The sequence below is a fragment of the Tyto alba genome, unplaced genomic scaffold (genome assembly GCF_018691265.1).
Source record: "Tyto alba isolate M040663 unplaced genomic scaffold, T.alba_DEE_v4.0 Super-Scaffold_38, whole genome shotgun sequence".
Classification (NCBI taxonomy): Eukaryota; Metazoa; Chordata; class Aves; order Strigiformes; family Tytonidae; genus Tyto; species Tyto alba.
In genome coordinates, this window is record NW_024881313.1 from 15,017,059 (window position 1) to 15,038,380 (window position 21,322).

A 21,322-nucleotide genomic window follows, 5' to 3' on the forward strand; every position below is an offset into this window, starting at 1 on the left:
CAAAATGCAAAATACAATCCACAGAAAAACAGAGATAGCAAAATCTGTCTTAAATACTGCTGGATAGTCAATCATCAGGAAACCCAATTCTGTACCTGTTACTCGTTGAAAGTACTAACTTGACTGAGGGGTCAAGAACAAGGCCTCAGGAATGATTTTTCATGTTAAGGTACACATATTTTTCCTACACAGATCCACTGACTGCTAGATTATTGCTGCTGGGCAATGTTTAATGCCAACACAGAAGACTGATTGGAGGGGACTTCATGTCTTTTGCTAGAAAGAGCTACAAATGCATCCTACATTATCAGATTTCATCTTTACCTTGCTACCAGGAGTACCAGGTTGTCCCTTTTGACCATCCAGTCCATTGTGTCCCTATATTGAGTAGAAAAATAAGTATTAATATATATTTTCCCACAAATGGCTATACACAAACTCTTAGTATCGTAAGGTAAATCCTTCTTTCCATACAAAATAATTTTCTAATATAATCTGATTTTAAAAAAGCCAAAAATCAGTCTTCCATATCAGGAGATATTAAAAATTTAAAAGAGGTTCATGCATTCTTAACTTTGAGAGGATTTCAAGGGGTTTTCAGTATGCTGAAGTGTTGTCAGTCTGAACTATTTAGGGAAAGAGTATGTAGGTACTCACCCTAATTCCCTTAAAGCCAGGCAGACCAGGAGTTCCAGGGAAACCACGAGCACCCTAAAAACACACAGTACACTAATGTATCTTATATTATATACTGCAGTTAAAAACAAAGAAAAAGAGTAAGTCTTTCAGTAGAATTAATGAGTAGATTTGGGCCATGATCATTGAAGGGAGGAACACAGTCCATTCCCTAACCTCCCAGGACCAGACTTGTTCCAAGACTAATAGTAATCAACCTGATTTTCCAGTTCTGAATCTCAGAAATTTAATGCATTAACATGTGATATCACAGATGGTTTAGCTTTCTATGTCAAGGTGCCTGCTCACCTGCTCCTGTGTAACTCCTCACTATGTCACTTCTGTTACTAATTACACTAGCTTTACTTGGGGGGGGAGGAATTCAAACCAAGAAAATAACTATGTATCCCTGAAGGTAAGAACTGAAATTGGATGAGTCCATATGGGGAATATTACTAGACTGTTAATGTGGTGCAATTCAGAAGTGTTATGCTTCACTGATAAGAGAACTGTTTTGTATTGCATACAGTAGATTGCTACATACCTGAGGGCCAGCAACACCTCTCTCACCAGGTCTTCCAGGTTTGCCAGGGTGACCCTAAAAAAATGCAGGAAAAATGCACTAAGAAGAAAAGCTCATTTTATAAAATAACAACATAAACCATCCAAAAACAAAGTTTCTTTTTTTCAATAAATACAGAAAGCTTGTTAGCTTTCCTTCTCTCTGTATTCAGGAAGCTAAATAATGTATTTAGAGAGGCTTTGAAGTTATCCATTTTTCTGTACATTTCCAACATACAGCATTTCTTGTACTGTAAAATAATTGTTACAGGGGTTTATTTATTCTACCCAGTAATACAGAACAATGTACAAATTACGGCAAATAGAATGCTTATCTTAACAATAACCTTATGTTAGAGTTGAATCACAGCCCCAGAAGAGATGAGAAACATTTAATAACCACTTACGTCTTCACCAGACTTTCCTGGAGGACCAGGGGGACCACGAGGACCCTGGGGACCCTGTTAAAAAGATTTGAAGATTACTTAAAGCATCCTTCTTCAGATAAGTCTCTTCCCTGGTTTCTGACTTGAGTTGGTGTATAGCTGGAGCCTAACTGACTTTGCACTTGATTGCAAATCTGAATCTGAGTTCAGCACTGTTTCTGTAACAGGATCAAGCAGGAATATCCAATTCTAACATTCAAGTATGTGCATATGGATAGAAGAAATGGGCCTAAGCATTACAAGCCTACTTTGGTGTCCTATTTCTAAAGCTAACAGTGTCTGTAGGTGAAACCTGTACTTACTGTTTGACCAGGTTCACCAGGCTCACCAGGAACACCTTGGAAACCAGGAGGACCCTAGAAAAGGAGACAGATTTTGTTAGTGTTTGAACAAACTGTTTTGTGATTTTACAGGTATGTCAATGTTAATTAGTCAGTAGGAGAGATAAGACTGTACTTACAGGGGGTCCAGATGCTCCAGGTGGGCCTCTAGGTCCCATTAAACCCTAGGCGAGAAAAATTATGAAAGCTTTAACAAAAATCACCATTATAAAAGCTCATCTAAAACACCAATTCCTGCTATTCCTGAAGTATTGGTAAGCATTATTCTACAGTGTGCAACGTCTCAATCAAGTTAGAGGAAGTTAGAGATCTGCATGAATTTGCACAGGCAGTCCAAGTGCAAACAGATCTTCTAATGGCAATGAACCAGCACAGAATCCAGTGAGATGATTAAGAACACACCACCATGGCTGGGTTCCTTGTGATTATGCTTCTTAATGTATTCTGGCTGGTTAGCAAGTGCACTGCTTCATTCTTCTATGTACCTTCTCCCTTCCTGTACATGAACTTCCAGAGTTTAAAGACGAGGGTCATAACAACACATAAGAAAGGTTGTGAGTTTGGGCCTGACAATTTTATCATGATTTTCAAGAAGAGATATTGGAGAAGAGGATCATTAAAATGTTAGAGAGGTAAAATGGAAAATAAAGGTATGTAAAGGGTAGTACTAACATGAACTGGGAGGATCACACATAATTTTGGAAAGAAATCAAACAACTCTTTACATAATGTGTATATATCTATTTCAAATAATGATCAACTTCTATGTAATTATTTTACTGTTTTCTGGTTTTGATTAAATTATCTTCATTTCACCTCCAAAATAATACACTAACATAAACCCCTTAACTGTATTTAGAATTTACATACATCTTGGGAAAAAAGGGTCAAAAATCACTTTTAAAAAGGGAATTTCCATAGATTATTTCACTTTCTTAACAGTTGTCTTAGGCTTTACTAAACAAGCAAATAACTTTGAACTGAAATTTAATTTAGGCTTCTATTGCCCAAATGAATGCTTTATGAGATGTTTCAACAGAAATCATTGTTTTCAATTGTTTTTAAAACTTTCTTGGGAACTCGTTAGGTTTTCTCACTACAAGATTAAAATCACGTGCCAACTTTTCAATGGCTTATGTAGCTTTCCCATAAGACTGAATACTTTTTACTAAGGGGAATAAATGCATATTAATATAGGCATTTACTTATGGGAGCTAAAGCAATCCTGTGGCTATAAAAATGTGCAGTAATTCTAGGAAACATAACTGTTTCTGGACAGTGTGAATCATACGAGCTGCATAAATTCTGAATCTCCTCACAAATGATACTGCATAATTGTTTTTCCCTCCTCTTCTGTCTTCCCAATCACTTGCGTTTTCATTGCGAAACTTAAAAATTCCTCACAGGTAGATGCTACTACTGTTGCTGTCAGATGAACCCTAACTCATTCAAAAATTGGAACTTAGAAATTGTGACACTCCAAATAAATCCTCAACTACATTTTCGGATTTACTGACAGACACGGAGGGCAGACCTTGATTAAAGATACTCCTATTTTCCTATGTTTAGCATCTGAATGGATACCAAAATATTTTCAAAAATTCATTTAATATTACACTGTTTTCAGGAATGGAAGCAAGCACTTGACCCACAACAATCCTAGGCAGACTCCATCCTGCTGCTCACCCATCAGATGGGTGATGTCAGTGTGTGTGGTGAGCTTAACCCATATTCTGCTATCTATGTACACTGAAAATAACTGCTAACATCAGGAAAGGTTAGAAATTCACACAGAGAGGCAAGAGACTCCTTAACCATCCATTTGGACATAGTATACAGCAACCAGTAACGATTCCTCCTAATAATAGCCTTGTAGTAGCAAGTACTAACATTTAATTGTTGCAAACCAAATGTGGTGGCCAATTCCCTACCAAACCTGTGCAATCCAAGAATCCATATCAAAAGGGTTGTACAGCCATAGGAGAAAAAAGGTCACCAACTGGATCTGAGATACCGCGTTACTTTCTAGACTTATGTCTGCTTTAGAGAGCAATCAATCTCATTCCTAAAACACAATATTCTGTCTCAATATGGGTAAAGTAATATTATAGCAAAGTACATGTCTTATCTGACATCAGATCATGAGATTTACTCATTCATAGAAGTGTGGTCAACAGATAGAATTAAAGCACAAGACCCAGCAGTGCTATAATCAAGTTAAATATACAGTCCCAAGACCACATTTCAAGTTCTAAGACTATATTTCAAACACTTCACATTGTCCTACATCAAAGGACTCAATATACGATCAAAACACTAATTTTAACACTATGCTTTGTGTTAATGCAGCTGGATTAGGCTCAAAGGAAAAAACTAAACACTTTATCTATGCAAGTTATCAAGCACTAAATCATATACCTACCATAGGTCCGGGGCCAAAATCAGCTGCTTTAGATGGATCATATTGAGCTGCAAAGTTCTGTAGGTGATAAAAAGTTTGAAATTAAAATACTAAAAATTTTACTTTAAAAAGTATTGACAATTATAATTCTACGCCTGTTATCTGACTTGCTATACTTCCTATATGGTATGTTAAAGCAGCATACATAAAACTCAGTAAACATGGCACTATTATAAATACCTTCCTATTCACTTGTTTCCAGAAAAACTTGATTTGACTAGGAAGGCCCTTTCACACAATGGCTTCAAATATCTATGCAGTAGTGATAGAGAGGCATTGCAATAGTGTGAACTGAAAATTAAGAACACAAACTCAGTGCTCATTTAAAATTCAAAACTTTCTTGAAACCCTCAAGTCATTCTGCCTAATTTCCAATGAGGGAAGTTACGCATATTTTTTTACCACGTTGCTTAAATAAAATTCAGGTACCACCCCTGACTGACTATCCAATGAGGTGGGCAGTTCAGCTTCAAAAAGATCTGAGGAGCATGCAGCCTCAGAAACACTGCTCTGGATTTTTGATCTTTTGTCAATATAAGTTTTGTAGTCAAATCTATATCTGGTTTTGTAGAGTACATTTTCCCTCTTCACTAAAATGGAGAAAAGTTCTATACAAATCAATTGAAAATCCTTTTCTTATTTTTTTTTTTTGTATATTAAAATAATAGAAATTAATGAAAGCAGTTTGGAGTTTGCTAACAGGAAAATAAATTATTGCTATTCATATTGAAGGCAAAAAAGTATTCTTCCATGCAAGAGGATTTACTGAACTTGATCAACATGGCTCTGCCTGTGTCTTCATGCTGACTGTGCAAGCTAATGTCAAGCAAGGAGTTAAAACCAGCATTCTCCAGAGAATACATGATGGACACATCTGCAGAAAGTGCATATGCAACACAGTCCACTTACATTCTGCAGCATGAAGACAGACAGAAATGAAAAATTCTAAAGAAAGATATTCTAAAATTCTGAAGGCCATTAAAGTACGGACTTTCAGCTTAAGGGTAGTCTTCTTTAGCTTATTACAACATAGTTGCTGCCTCTTGAACCCAACCGCAAAGTGTCACTTCTTTTCCCCATCTGCTTAACAGCACAAGTTTCATTTAGTTGATTCCCAATCCATACATATTATAGCTGTATAAATTTAATGCTAATTAACAGGGTTGATTTGCTTCTGTGCATAAGTCACTGTTGAATACAGAATCCAAATTCGCCACGGAAAATATACATCCCAACGAGAGCTTCACTGGAACCGGCACCATCAATTTCTTGTAGATCACAAAAGAATGTTTCCTCTACTCTCCAGTGCAACATCAGTATTTTCCAGCAGATATGCATTTAGTCTTAGTCACAAAGCACAGATTATCAATTTCAGTAATAGAAAAATTGGATGCCTTACTCCACCAAGACCTGGAGGACCTGGGGGGCCTGGAGGACCTGGTAGACCATCTTCACCATCTCTGCCTGGTGGACCTGGTGGACCCTAGAGTCATAAAGAGGATTATAAAGTGAACATTAGAAGTGGCTAAAGAAATCTCTGAATTGATAAATTAACTAACAACCAGGCACATAGGACACACACGACAGCAGTGCTATCTACGCAGTTTCAATAAATGACTAACTTTAGAAAATAGCATAGCCTGAATTTACACTGCCTTGCCACACCTTGTATGAGGGATTTACTATAGTTTTGTATTTGAGAAGATTTATGGGGGCACTGCTGGATTTATGCTACCAAAGCGTAATCTCCAAATTGGGAGATTTCATTTTAAGTGACCAAATTTTAGACCCATGAACCCCAAGTGACTCATACGGACCCACACCTGTCAGATTCTGTTAGTGAGAGCCTAAAACGGGACCAGCGGAGGACTGGCAGAGGTCAGCCCTACTGGTACAAACTAACAGATCCAGAGTAAGTCAAAGGACAGTTTTTAATCAGTCCAGACTACTTGATGGTATAATTGCAAATTCAGTGACAATAAAGCAATGCTCTTTTACAGATTTTTGATACTGTCACTCTGTTACCACTGTCAGAACTTCTTGTACAACAGCCTGAAATGATGTGTGTTCATTCCAGCAACTTTTGGCCTTATATTCTTTCATCCTCTGTGCACAAAGCTCGTCAAGTTTTGCCATCGTGGCAACTGAGGTGAGGTATTTCATTTGGTATGTATTTTGGACCCAGTTCAGTGCTAGATGAAATCCATAATAAAAGTCATGGATTTCTAAAGGCGCAGGATTAAGTTTGCTACCTTCAGGACAAAGCACGTATTTAATTTCATTAAACTAATTTAGTTAGACATAACCTAAAGCAAATACCTAGTTGACCATACAGATATACTCTCACTAATAGCTTCCAATATGTTTATCAGCATACTACAACCTAAGAAATCTTCCAGAGCTACCTATCAGTACTATGGAATTTTCGTTTTCAGAATATACAAAAAAAATACATGATAACTACACACTACCCAGGTAAGGATGTGAACTTCAGAACATCACTTTACAAAAAGCAGCAATGATGCAGAAGCAAATCAGAAAAGCAGATATCAGCAATATGAAAGAACATTACAACTATATTATTCAACTCTTCTTATTTACGGTTACTTTTACAGTAGCCTTTAACAATACAGTTTCAGCCTAGCTGCCGAGAGCTTTTTCAAGCCATCTTTGGAGGCACATGTTATGAAAGATCCTCAAAGCCAGCTTTGTCTATTCAGATTTGATAGAGTTTATCCATATACCATATTGTTCAAAGACTACGTCTTTATGTCTCAACTTTCTCTTGTGCACTTTGATGCACTTTTTCCACTGTGGGCAGCTGGAAAAAATGTTTTTCAAACCATCACTTGGAGTGCTAGGCTGCTGTCTGAACTCGACCGCATCTGCTCAGGCACAATGATCATAATTAGGTTGGTAAGTTATTGCTGGGGCAGAATTTGGTACATGGGTAACTTGGTTCCTTTTTAATGAAATGGTACCTGCAAGCTTCTACAGGTGCATTAATTTAACCTCACATCAATGCCTAAACTTAGTTTTTTTCTTTTGGTCTTCCAACAACTGCTGTTCAAAAATCACAAACAAATGAACGTCAATCTAAATCCTTACCCTTTCTCCCTGCGGCCCTTTGTCTCCTCTAGGGCCCTGCTGGAAGAAAATAATGAGTTACTGTGGAAATTTTCCAGGGTGATACAGGGAAACAGATACATTAAAAATAGTTAGTGTACATAAAAAAGGGAAAGAAGACTGCACATACAGGTCTGATGATAGCAATTTTCCACAGACAGTGTATTCTTTTTCCACAATAAGCTACTGGAAATAGATCACTCACTGTCATTACTACATCAGTTAAAAGTACCACTGCACAGTCTGCTGATATACTTGCAAAGTTGGTTTTAGTCTCTACCGAATAAATGGCTCTAATTTAACAGTAGTGACTTTTAGAAATAAAACAGAATCTATTTAGCCTTTTAGACCTGTACAGATATTGCTGTACTGTTCAATTCATTTAAATCTTTACAAAGGAAGTTTGGCTGAACAAGAATGCTACTTTGATGCAGTTTAATTCTGGGTAGGCTTAATTCTCCTCTTGAGTAAAGCAGCTTAAATTCAATATTTGAATTTACCCTGGTAAGATGTTGCACCACCCATTGTTCTCTCCTTTTTATTTCCTACTCATCTCAGTGCTAATGCTATTCTCAGGGAACACTGGAAATAATGACTGTAGTCAGTTTTCCTTTCATCCAATATTCAACAAAATATAAATCTGCCTATCTGATATCATCTCCATTTCCACACAAGAAAAACAAAAAGGCTTACCTTACGCCCTGCAGGTGCCTGGAAAATATAAAGAAAATTATTTTTAAAAAGATGCAATTTCTCCCAATATTTTAAACTAAAATAATGTGCAAACTTAGACTCATCTTCTTTCATAACTGTAATTTTTCTCAGTACAGTATATTTAAGTAAGCCCTATGGTTTTAAATTACTAGGTTTTAAAATATACAGTACTATGGTTTTAAAATACACGTAACTACATTAGAACATTCTGTTGAAGACTGACAATTTTGTACCTATTACAGCCTACAAAACTGGCATAAAAAGTCACACCTGAGTTCTTTCATAATCCTTCTGTGCAATGAAATTTAGACTGTAAGACTGGCTTTAAAGTAGAGTCCTCTCCAGTGCAAACTGCCAGATATAAATCCAAACACCACTGCTCCGTTACTTTCTCCTCATGGTCTTTACACCTATGAAGGCAGTCTCTTAAAAAGGACGTCCCACTTGAGAAATTGGGGTGGGTTCCTTTCTGGACAGTCCCTTCAGGATTTAATCGGTATCTTTCCATGACCATCTTGGGAATTAATGTTAGTGAATAATACTGCCATGAAAATGAATCTAGCCTGTTAATTGAAGTTCAGTGTTGCACATTAGATAAAAAAATAATTATACTGACCTCACTCACATCTGGAAAAAGAAGGGAAAGAAAAAAAAAGAGATAATTAAAGTGTGGATGCATTTATTTTACAAGTTTTACATTCCAATGCTTTTTTTTTTTCTTAACACAAGAAACATCTTCTTAATACAATTTCTTACTTATTAGGTATTTATCTTAAACTGCAAAGACACACAGTTGACACTGCTATGTATTTAAAACTCAAAATAGACTTGATAATTAAATTAAAACAAGTAATATGGTTGATACAATAAAAAGGCGGGTATCTTCTATAAACCTGCTCTAAATGTGCTTAAACATGTCTCCATAGAGAAAAAAATCCACATACATATTTTCACGTATGTGTGCATGCAACAGATTAATAAATCCAGACAGGCATGTGAGGATACTAAATTGCAGGAGTAATCTTAAATTTTAATATAAAGGGCCCCATCTCACTTTTTATGGGGAATGGTTCTACCCAAATATACCTATTTCCACAATTTCCGGTTAAATGGGATAGTGTGTAACAGAGAACAGTCTGAAGTTATTAAACACTAAATAACTTTCTCTTTGTATGTTATTTAATACCGAGTACACTCTTGTTAATTAGTTGGAGATACTAATTTTCAAAACTCCGCTTCCTGAATTTCAAGCAATTAAAGTTCTATTTTGGCTGAAACTTACCATGGTAAAAAGGTCTCACATCACACTTTAATGCCAGCAGTTCGACAATATTACCAGCTAACAGGTTGTTGTGTGTTTTTCCACAAAGTGTCACTCTGGCAGTGAATGATCACACTGAATTCAGATGGTCCATACAGCCCAGCAAAACAGTAACAATACTGAAGTGCTCAACGCTATACAGCACTGAGACACCGACTTAATATAAAATTAAAACATTACTGCCCCCAGGTGATGATGGCAATGGCGACTACACTACCTTATTTCGGTAAAAGCGGGCCCGGTCGGTACGGCGGGATCCCCGCACGACCCGCTCCGTCTCCTCTGCCTTTGCGGAGGCGCTGTCGCCGCCGCCCGTCACCGGGGGGGTGGTTGGGGGGGGGGGGGGGGAATGTCCCGGGGTGGGGCGGCCACGGTGCGCCGGGACATGCCGCAAGCCCGGCCGCCCCGCCACGGGCCCTGGGGCCTCCTCCGGGCCACGGCCCCCGCCCCGCCGCCCCCCGCCCCGGCCCGGCCTCGCTGCTGGCAGCGGCGGCGGGGGCGAGGCGGGGCGCAGCCGGCGGCGGGCGGGCGGCACCGTGGCGGGAGCTCCGAGCGCCAGGAGCGGGCAGCGCAGGGCAGCTCCCTCCCGCCTCCGCCTCGGAACGCGGCCAAGCCCCGGGTCGGAGCCGGTCCCGCATAGGAACGGCGGCGAGGGGCTTAAGGCCGAGGGGGGGGGGGGGGGGGGGGGGGGGCACTTCACAGGATGCTGCCGCCCAGCAGGGAGGCGAGGGGAAGGCTCCGCTTCTCCCCCAGCCAAATGCGTGGGGCGCGTTTGTTCCTCACCGCGCAGTGTGTAGGGGGAGCTGCATTTCTCCGGCAGCGAGGGGGGAGCCTAAATCCTCCTCCCAGCGGGGAGCCGCGCTGCACCCTCGGGGAGGCCCATTCCCTTTTCGCACTGGAGGAAAGCGGGACTCCTTCCCTGCCTCCCTCCTCCTGCCTCGTACGGTCATTCCCTCCCCGGGGAGGGCGGGCTCAGGGTGCGGGGAGCCCCCGCGCTGGGTCGGGGGGCGGCACGACGCGCCTCAGCGGCCTCGCGCCGCCTCCAGGGGGCGCCGCCGGGCGCGAGCGGAGGCGGCGGGTGGGGCGGGTGGGAGGGGGTCCCGCAGCCAGCCGCCCGCCGCCCGAACGGCCCCGCCGCCCGCACCGCCTGCCCTCGCCGGGAAGGGGCGAGCCGCCGCTCTCCCGTTGCGCCCGGCTCCCCCGCTCCGGAAAGCGCGTGAAGTCCCACAAAAGGGCAGCCCGGATTCTTCCGCTCGCCGTCAACACTCTCCTCCTAGTCTTTAAGCATCTGCGGTTGAGTTAGGGCTTTGCATTCTCCTTTGGATACGAGCCCGTCTGTCTTTTTTATTTTTTTTTTTTTTTTGGGGGGGGGGGGGGTGGGGGGGGATCTCGTTGGCCTTTTGCCATCCTATTTATGAGGAAAAAGAAAACGGCAGCTAGATCCTGATCTGGGACGGAGGCATCAAGTCTGACGAGATGGGTCTCTACCGCCTGGGAAGCTGCAGCTCCCCGCAGACCACCGTGCGCGGGGAAGACGTCAGGACAGAGCGCAGGACAGCCACCCCCTAACACCACCCATGCCACAAACAAGCTAAAAGCACTTACGTTGGCCTGTTGCTAGGTATGAAGTTACTGCAAGCAGCAACAAAATCCGTGTATCCACAAAGCTGAGCATGTCTAGTTGCAAGACATGCAGACTCCTTGTGGTGCAGAGCCCCTGGTCGGTGGTTAGCTATTACCTATGGGACGCAGGCATACAGTCTTGAGGAGTTACTCCAACCTTAGCAGAAACCTGCTGCCCGGGATGCTAAATTAATCAAGCCCCGGTCCGCCCTATTTATACCGCAGGAGGGTCCCGGGGCCGAGAGTCACCGGCGGCGGCGCAGCCAATGGGCGCGCGGCGGCTGCGGGGCCCGCGCGGCTCCCAGGCAGTCACGTGCCCCGTGTCTCCGGCCCGCGGCGGCAGCCTTGGCAGCGGCAGGGGGGGGGGTGAGGGGGGGGCGCGGGGGGGGGGGGGGGGCGGCGACGGTAAATTGGTTCCATGCTTTGAGGACGTGGACACTTTGAGGCTTTCGGAAGGAAAATCTGACTCGTCGTCTCGAATTTTTTTTTTTTTTTTTTTTTTTTTTTTTTTTTTTTAGACGTCCCCCGCCCCTCGCCCTGCTTTTCTGGGCTGCGCGGCCGGCAGCCTTGCCGGGCGGCCGGCTGGCAGCGGCCGGGAGGGCGCTCCGAGGGGTTTCAAAGCGGGAGCTGTCCAGGGCCTGCGGAGCCTCCCGCTCCGCTCGGGTGGCGGCGGCGAAGCGGCCGGGGGAGCCGGCAGGAGGCTGGAGCCGCTGCTCCAGCTCTTCCCTCGCCGCGCCGCCGCAACCGACGGCAAAAGGCGACGCTCCCCCCTCACCGGAGAGCTGCCCTGTTATCCCGGTCCCCCCCTCATTTCCCCGCAGGCAGCCGGCGTGGGTGCTCGGCTCCCCGCGGCGGGCAGGGGGACAGCGGCACCCCCACCCGCCCGCTCGCAGCCCACCCCCTTCGCGTCCCGGCGGTTTGCTCTCCCCAGGGAGGTCTCTCCGGCAAGGCGGGGGGGGGGGGGCGGGCAGAGAGCCTCGAGTTTCTCCTCCCGGCTTCGCGGCCGCTCGGGCAGTGTGCGTGTGCGTGGGGGCAGCCCGGGGCGTCTCGGCAGCCGGCCGGCCCGTTAAACGGAGCCTCACGGCGGCTCTCCGGCGGAGGGCGGGCGCCGCCGGCTGCTCCCCTTCCCGCCGGCCACCCGCGCCCCCAGCTGAGGGGAAAGCTGGCGGGGTTGCTTGCCACGTCTGTCCGGCAGCCGGCTTCTCCTTTCTCGGGGGGGGGGGGGGGGGGGGGGGGGGGATAGGGGGGGCGCTGCCTGCCCCACGGCGCTCAGGGAGGCCGAGGGGTAAGGAGCTGCCCGCGCCCTCCCTCTGAGGGAGAGGCCGCCCCTCAGGGCGGGCAGCGGGGCCCCGTCTTCCTTCCCCGGGCGCCTCGGCCCCAGGGACCGGGGTCAGGGGGGCTGCAGTCACTTGGGGTCGCCCTCCTCGGCCCCGCCGGCCTCTGGCCCGCGGCGGCTGAGGGGAGCTGACGTGGTCCCGCCGGCCGGGCCAAGCGGCGGCCGCGGCCAGCCCGGCTCCCCGCCCAGGGGCTCCTCCGGGGCGGGCAGCCGGCCCCCTCCCGGGCCCCCTCTGCTCGCTGAAGGGAGTCCCGGGCAGAGGTAACGGCGAAGGCGAGCGGGAGCCCCGCCTCAGAGCGGCCCCCCCCCCCCCCCCCCCCCGCCTCTCCGGGGCGGAAGGGGCGAGGAGGGCGCCGCGGGACGCGGTGTTGGCTCCCTCTCCCTTTTCCCCCCAGCCCCTGGGTGCGGGTCGCCAAGCAGGCGGATCCCGCTCAGAGACACTGCCCAGCCGCAAGGAGCCACCGCGCTGGCGGGCGGAGCGGGGGGCTCCCGGCAGCCGGGCCGGCGGGATCGCACCGCCTCCGCCCCCCCCCGCCCGCCGAGCGGAGGGGGTCGTTCTCCCTCAGCCCGTGTTTGGGGAGAGGCAGTGGGTGTATCCAGCCCGTATTTATAAGCTGCCTTCGGCGGGGGAGGTATCCAGAAAGCATGGGGAAGACGGGACGTGGGCGTCCATCTGAGGGGGGACCCCACAGAGGTTGTGTCCCACGGGCGCTGCCACACCGGGCGCCACTGAAAGCAGGAGCCCTGCGCCACGCTGCCACTCGTGTCAGGGAGGGCTGGCCGTGCCCAGGCTGAACAGCTCGCCCGAAGCCGCCTTCGGGATGTTCCCTCGCAATCAAGAGTTTCGACAAAATGGGTAACATGTACGACAGACAGCACACGGAATTAAACTGCGGGTGGAATTAGACCTGCAGTTTGGATTAAAAAACCCTCAGCATGAGGAAGAGGTGGTCCAGCAAAAATAGGTCTGACCGCAAAATAGGAGCCCAACAGATGATGACAGATTGAAACATTGCAATGAAAAAATAGGGCATAAACAGTACATAAGTACTCTTTCAGATTGTATTTCATGTGAACGGTATCAAGTTAAATCAAGTAGGATTTAAAATCAATCTGGGCAGCAAAGTTAACTAAAGTTTATACCAGCATAAAACTAAAATAGCTCAGTGAGCCTCAAATAAGTTGAAATAGTAATTGAAATTAGACCCAAAGCACTGAGGCTCAAGTCTGAGTATTTCCCGATACCCCACTTCCAATGAATAGTAGTGAGTTTTTTTAAACTTGTCCCCAGAATTCAATCATTTCACTCTGTAGTCATCAGCAGAACATTTATTGACTGATTATGATAGTAAATACACTATTTTGAGACAAAATCTGTTCTAATTGCATATATATAATGTCAGACAACCATTGCTTGCCTATTTTTGTACATGTTTGTATATTCCATTAGTAGAAACGATAGCCCTTTTCTACTAATGGAATACTCTGATGGTGCAAGAATGTGGACACATGTATCCTGACCAAACAAAACTAAACCACCATTCTCCTCTGTCCTCCCTGTGAAGTTTCACACAGGAAAGACAAGCCTCCACCCCAAAGAAGGGAAAACTTTCTCAAAGACATGGATTTTCAACTACCACGTCTACCATAAAGCTGAGGGAGACACGACCAGAAGTTCAGAAACACACAAAAGCTCTTGAGATTGTATGAAACTACAACTCCTAAGCTTCGGAAGAGACACATTCTTGGTATGCTCCAGCCATTTCAGGATTGGTGCACATGGGTAATATGAAAGGGATACAGAATAATAATTCATTAGTATGGCTCTCTTCCATGTCTACAGGTTTCTTTTCAACAAACAACCATGATGAAAACCCCATAACTGAAGTTTTCTAGGACTGGTGGCTTTGGCATAACAGCCTCAGGTGTGTACCTGACCTTGGAACCTACGGAGCCCTTGGCCATTTTCTTCACTAACGCTCATCCGTACTCTTCGTATTTTGAGGAAAGATGAGGAAGGAAAAAGAGGAATCTCTTTTCCCTCTAGCATGAGCACTAATTCAAGCAACACCAAATGATTTTAGGGTAAGTGATGAAGGCCTATTAAGTTAATCTTCCTTCAAGGTATCTTTATCATAGAGATTTTGTCACAGCTTCTGTTGTGAAGGTAGGCTACATTGCTCATCTACTCTTTCTAATCATGCAAAAGTAACCTTAGAAATTTGGGGAAAGAGCAAAAGTATTTCCAAAAAATGGAGTGCTCAGTGAATTTGTTTCTATAGTGTGAGCTTGGAAAATATTTTTTCCTTAAAAGATAGTTACTGCAACTTGTTGCTATTATGCAAATATCTTTACCAGTACAGGGACTCCTAAATTAACAGAAGTAACATGACAGCTTTTGGAGCCATTAGCATACCAGAAGCGATTTGATCAGCCAGCTTTAACAAGGAAACATCTAAGAACTCATTTTCCCTTTGGATCACAGCTATTTAAAGGAAGTATTTCTCACTGAAGCCAGTAATGCCTATGGCACAATTTAAACTGAACCTGATGATAATAAAAAATAACCTCTAGAAAATTTGCTGCTAGGGAAAGCTTTGAAAGAGATGAGTTCCCAGGTGATGTCAAAGATTTATGTCTCGTTATTTGAACAATTCATTAGAATGCAGACCTAAAATTCTGAAAACTGTAACTGTTTTTAATACATACATTGGGAAGCATTTGCCATGCCTACTCCTTCAAAACTTATCATCGAACCATGAGCCATTATCCAGACAAGCAATTTAATACTGTCTGGCCAGTAACATATTACAAGAAAACACAGAGCAATGACAGAGTTTGGAGAAAGATTTACATGTTTTTAGACTGTCCCCAAACCTGATACCACACAGTGGATAACTGCGTTTGGTGTGCCCTCAGATCCTAGTTGTCAGGCTGATATGGATAGGAGAACCACAGAATTTTGGTTAGTGCAAATAGTTACTCATTTCTTTACGTCTATTCCATCACAAAGCTTTGCAGCTTTGTTCAGATAATGGTTGCATGCCCAACCACATCGCAGTAAAGGATGAGCAACAAAGCTGCATAAGAGAAGTAGTTTCCCAGTGGGACAGCTCTAAGTATTGGCACGGGTTAAGTGACACAATCTGGCTTTGTATCCTACAGAAGAAAGACTATATGTGGTCTATATGTTTTAATGCAGCACTAAACTGAACACTGGACAGATTTTACTTGGTGTCTGCTGTGTACACATCTCAGCTTGATTAGAGCTAGCTTTAATAAAACTGTTTATGATTCTGCACTTCACATCTTAGCTTGGTTATAGTCAGTATCTTGCTCTGAATAACAATGAGACTAGTATTTTGTCAGTGAAGAAAGCCACATCATAAAATTTTATACTTTTTTGTTTCAGCTTTAACCATCTAATTAGTTTTTTTTTTTTTTTTGCCTGTTCTATTTGCCAACCTTAGAATTTTTACTTAAAGCATTCACGATTCTCAACAAAAACAGAAGGCAAGATAAAAGTGAGGCAGGCGGTCCTTTAAAAATGAGCATCAGTCTCAGTAAATTCTAGTAACATCAAATTGAAGTAATACTGGTGAGAATACTTTCTCTGCATGAACACACATATTAATGGATATGTATAGACAGACTCTAAACAAGTTGGTAAGTCTCTGATGTGGCAGTGAGTTCCAGTATACCAAGCTTGTACCACTGTTAATCAGCATATTGCTGAAATTGATCAAATAATAGTATTAAAAAGGTTCCATTGCATCTTTATGGGACAGCACTGTGAAGTGACAGCTACAGAGCCTCAGCTCCTGGGGACCTTCACGGTTTTCTTATGAGAAAAGAAAAAAAGAAAATGCAATGAACATCACTTGTAGTGGGTCTGTACAGATCCGTTCCTTCGCGTTCTCTACAGGCTTGGGAGTGATAAGGTCAAGGACTCAGAAATACATGAATCAAATAAGCACTGGAAAATGTAAGATGTAGAGATCAGTGGAGTAGTTGAAAATAAGCAAATGTGATCATGGGTTGTATTTGCTTTGTGTGAAAATGTATTTGCACAGAAGTTTGTGAAGGGTATCATATAAAGCTCCAGTTATTACCTGATACAATTATTATAGCAATCAAAATCACACAGGAAATATTAGAGGATACTGACAAATCATTGCTACCTTGCCTTGAAATTAACTACTGGAAAAGTTTCCTGCACAGTTAGATTAAATAAATAAATAAATAAAAAACAACAACAAACCAAACCACCAAAAGAACCCACAACGGGAAGTGTTTATGGCAGGTGAGAACATAATCAGTCTTTTTGTTATCTTCAGGTCCTGAGTTTCAATGAGTGTAATAGTAAATGGTAGTTTTCTATATCAAGTGATAACTTCCAGCTACAACAAAGAGTACATAACTGATGATTTAATGGAAAGAAATCTGTCTCGATGAAGGGAGCACCTTCAACCTGATCCTCCACTGTATGGATACCATTTGGTATGCACGCTGATGGTCAAAAATAAGCAGCAGTGCAAGTAAAGGCGTGTTTCAGACAGTGTGCATCACTGAAGTTAGATTCTGAAGCAGGTAAATTCCCACAGGCAGTGGGTGTAGTTTTCAAATGCATTTACATCCTACTTTGAAAAATGAGGCAGCATGCAGATATAAGTAAGATTCAGAAACAACATTGCCCTGTCAGTCCAGACTTTTCCATGGCTTTAAAACTTTTCACCCCTTGTCATCCTGCAGAGAAAAAACCCTTCTGCACAGGCCTGAAATGCTTTCATCTCCTGCAGCAGCTACGGGCGGACGTCTGTTCTGCTTCATGTGTTGTTAGAACCCCTCGTTCTGGAGGAAGGATGCAGAGGAAATCATCTCTCTGCTGATTACTTTCGGATGTCTTTCCCACAACTTTCTATTCCCCATTTGCTGAAAAGACAAACAAGATCTCCTGCTGCAGACTAGGAAAAAATCTTAGAGCATCTGAATACCAGGACTCATGGTGTATGCTCATGTCACACAGAGGCAAATGTGAAATCTCTGCAGATGCAGTCACTCATGTAAGGCTTGGTTGAGTGCAATATCTTGCTGTGTCCCAGAATTACTTGTACACCACAGTGTTCCCATCCCATTTTTAAGTGGCATGATCAATGAATGGCATGAAGCATGGCATTATTTCTCCCTACAAGTATTTTTAAAGCTGATCATTCTTTGTTAAAAGCATTTAATAGCTTAATAGGTCATTGTTCATTGTAACAACACGTTGTTTTATAAAAAACTCCGGGTGGTTCCATGAGTGGTGGAACCAAAAGACCTTACAGATAGATGTGGCATACACCCTTAAAAACCATAGCTCCTCCCTTCTCCCAGATTATCCTCTCACATCCTGTATACCTGCTTTCTCTCACTAGGCTCAGCTCCCTCCTGTGCAGCTAGCAGCTGGGTAAAAAGCAGCCCATGCTGGGGCTAGCCCGGAGCAGGCCAGCTTGTTTGTACTGGTTAGCCTGCTGGTAAGCCAAACTGGACAGGCTCCGACTCCCACTGCAGCCTTTCCTTCTTGGAGTTGCTGATTTTAGTTTTATCCCCTCCTTGCCTGCCAGTTTTGTGAAACTTGCAGAATCTTAGTATCTTTGTGGGTTCCTCTATCAGTTCCACTGAAGAGGGATCCAAGGTGAGGAGTTACGGGAAGATGCACGGGGCAGGCAAATAGAATGCAGGTGTCCCCTTAATGAGTTAGGTTGTGCCTTCGGACCAAAAATATGTTTTGCTGAATGTTGTCCACACTCTTCACCACAAAATACCTTCCTAGTATTATCTTTCCTTGTTAGCAAATACCGCTAATGGATAAAGAGTGGTAGCTCTCCGTTCTCTTTCCTACAGTGCTTTCCACTCTTTGAAAATGGTTGCTAGTCCTTGACTTGGTATGGAATCATAGAATCACAGACTTATAGAATGGTTTGGGCTGGAAGGGACCTTAAAGATCATCTAGTTCCAAGCCCCTGCCATGGGCAGGGACACCTTCCACTAGAGCAGGTTCCACAAAGCTCCATCCAACCTGGCCTTGAACACTCCCAGGGAGGGGGCAGCCACAGCTTCTGTGGGCAACCTGTGCCAGTGTCTCACCATCCTCACAGTAAAGAATTTCTTCCTACATAGTCTTGTGAGATGATAAGCACTTCTTTTCACAGGATGGTATTTTCACATATCAAATTTTAATAAGATATTTGAAGTATTAAGCAATAAATCAGTGGACTTCATGAAACTCTGCAAAGAGCAAAGTGGCAGGTGACAGTTCAGGCTTGTAGGTGCTGCACCATAAGAAGCTAAAGGCAGTGAGAATATTTTAATAAAATATCACCTCTTACAGTTTTGGTTTTTTTTTTCCTAAATATTTGCTATTGGTCACTGTCAGAGACAAAACACTGCATTAGATGTACTTTGATCGGACCTGATAGGGCAATTCTTAGGTTCCAAAGTACTTGTGGAAGAAAAAACACAATACTGGAAAAAAGCTGGATTCTTTAAACAGATAGGCCAATCATATCCATTTATTTTCTATAACTGGTATCAGTACTGACCCTGTGTATTTAAAAAAAAAAGTATTATTTCCTATATAGTTTGCAGGTTCAGAAAGTTTACTTTTTTCTTCTGGATCTTTCTTGAGCAAACTATAGTTTAAGTTATGCCTTAAACTGCCACTGAAAAATTAAATGGAAAACTAATGTCCTTGACAGGTATACCCATGAGACTCTGAGAAAGGTAAGACTGTGTCTACAGAGTCTGTATTACTGAGTAAGTAGTACATGAGAACAGTTAAAATGTCTGAGCTTAACCTGATTTTGCTAAACAGGCGAGGGGAATGTTTTCATTTGTAAATTGCTTTTTATTTTGTGACATGGAACAAGAAGCTCAGTAGGGTGTAGGATTTGAACAGAAGACCTCTAGATGCAAAGGGCATGTACAAATGTCTGCTGTCTTACAAATGATACTATATGTTTATAATTACTCCATTTTTTTAACATTTTAGAAATTATGGAAAGAATGCTTAAGAAGTAGGATGTCTTGGTGAAATTTCTGTGTGCATGCAGGCCCCAGTCCTGAAACACTGGGGTATCTCAGTGGATTCACCAAAGGAAGCCAACAGGTTTTGTCTCAGGAACAGTGTTGGGAACTTAGCACGGTCCTCAGTGGACTGATGCTATGCTGCCCTATAGGAAGGGTAGTGATGTAGAGTGGGGATATATCATGAGTGAGCAGGCTGCCCTGCTCTGAGGTGACTGCAGGTAGTGTACATTAAAAGACAATGCTATGGTGCAAGGCTCAAGGGCATGAGCTGCGTGGATTCTCCAGAGTGCAATGCCCTCCCAGAATACTTCGATGCTTCAACCTAAGTAGCCTGGGTAGCCTCAGGAGGTGTGTTTCAGCAGCTGCTCAGCCTCCCCTGCAGTGGTCACAGGATTGGGACCACACGTTGCTGTCACCTCAGAGGTTATCAAAATTGAGAGCAAAAATATTTTCTTCAATTATTTGCACCAAAGAAGTCTGATAAAATGGAAAAGGAGCAAGCCAACCAAGGGTTAAAGTCCTTCCAAAACAAACCAGAGTAGCTAATTAAGTGTGTAATTACAATTTAACAGGTCTTTGGGTTTTGGAAGGTGACTCTGAAAGGCTTCAAACCGCAGAGGATGGTGCCTCTGTGGTATAAAATTGCTATAGACAAGAAGTGTGGGGGGGTCATGCCTACTACAGTCTGCTCAAACGCATGAGAGCAAAGCAAGCTACTACAAGTGTGATTCAAGCTGCCTTCTAAACTGAAAATGGAAAGATCACCCATTATGAGAGGACACAAAGCTATATCCATTCTTCTGCTATATCCCTAGCAGATGTAGAATGTGGGTTATGCAGCCAGCTGAAGCCAAACTCTCCATTAGCCATCAAATAACACTGTTTTAATGAAATGAAGTAAATATTGTTGTTGCAAGTGAAATGTGACTCCCTCTGTATCCCCGTCATGAAACTGAAATACATTCAAATGAAGGCAGCTTTCAGCTTTTCTGGGAGCTGCTGTGTACTTAGGGTAATACAGTCTAACTGTGTGTGTGTCCTCCAGAACTGGTTTCTACACTTCATCTCAGTTCAAATGCTCTTAGGAATTATCGCTTGAAGCTATTTACTTTCAAATAGAGAATGTGGAAGAGTTGCACAAGCCTCAGTTCATTATTTTCTGTAGTAAATACTCATGCTTTTATGTCTTAATTTTAAATGTTGGACACTTTGTGCTCTCACTGGTGCTCAAACTCTAGCTCTGCATTGTAACATGAGCTGTGTCCAAGCTCCCAAGACTGTATATGCAATCTGTGCATATACAGACACGTCAGTGTACTCAGTCTTGCAAGTTCTAATATTCTAATGTTCTAAACTCTAATACTCTAAGAATGTAGTGCTTTTATCTTAGGTAGTTGCATGGTTCAAAAGTCAAGCTTCATAATATATTCTGCATTATAGCCTCAGAACAAGATTTGCTTGTTCATCACATGCAGACTCCAACCTCACTGTACAGATACTTGATCATCAGAGGAGTCCAAGTGGTAACAAAGGGGAAAGCAAACTGCAGCAGAGAATGTGCATCTTAGCTTGGACATGAGTTCTTTTTCTTTGCTTGGGGTTAATTTAATTTTCCTTAGCTGCTTCCAAATTCATAATTTACCCAGCAAC

At 43.6% G+C, this 21,322-nt stretch overlaps 1 protein-coding gene across 2 annotated transcripts in view; it reads right to left on the reverse strand.

Moving 5' to 3' along the window:
* The window catches only part of COL1A2 (collagen type I alpha 2 chain), a 40,665-nt gene extending 29,200 nt beyond the window's left edge, over positions 1-11,465 (reverse strand). The window contains exons 1-12 of one of the 2 annotated variants that reach the window (XM_032991406.2): positions 11,251-11,465; positions 8,941-8,951; positions 8,304-8,321; positions 7,593-7,628; positions 5,884-5,967; positions 4,446-4,502; positions 2,143-2,187; positions 1,985-2,038; positions 1,644-1,697; positions 1,220-1,273; positions 658-711; positions 325-378 (exon numbers count right to left, since the gene is read on the reverse strand). In XM_032991406.2, coding sequence (XP_032847297.1) covers positions 325-378; positions 658-711; positions 1,220-1,273; positions 1,644-1,697; positions 1,985-2,038; positions 2,143-2,187; positions 4,446-4,502; positions 5,884-5,967; positions 7,593-7,628; positions 8,304-8,321; positions 8,941-8,951; positions 11,251-11,320 — 591 coding nt within the window. In that variant the 5' untranslated portion in view covers positions 11,321-11,465. Of the gene's footprint in view, positions 1-324; positions 379-657; positions 712-1,219; positions 1,274-1,643; positions 1,698-1,984; positions 2,039-2,142; positions 2,188-4,445; positions 4,503-5,883; positions 5,968-7,592; positions 7,632-8,303; positions 8,322-8,940; positions 8,952-11,250 lie in introns of both variants that reach the window. The other variant, XM_032991405.2, reaches the window with a different exon arrangement.
* Between the last annotated feature and the right edge of the window lie 9,857 nt (positions 11,466-21,322).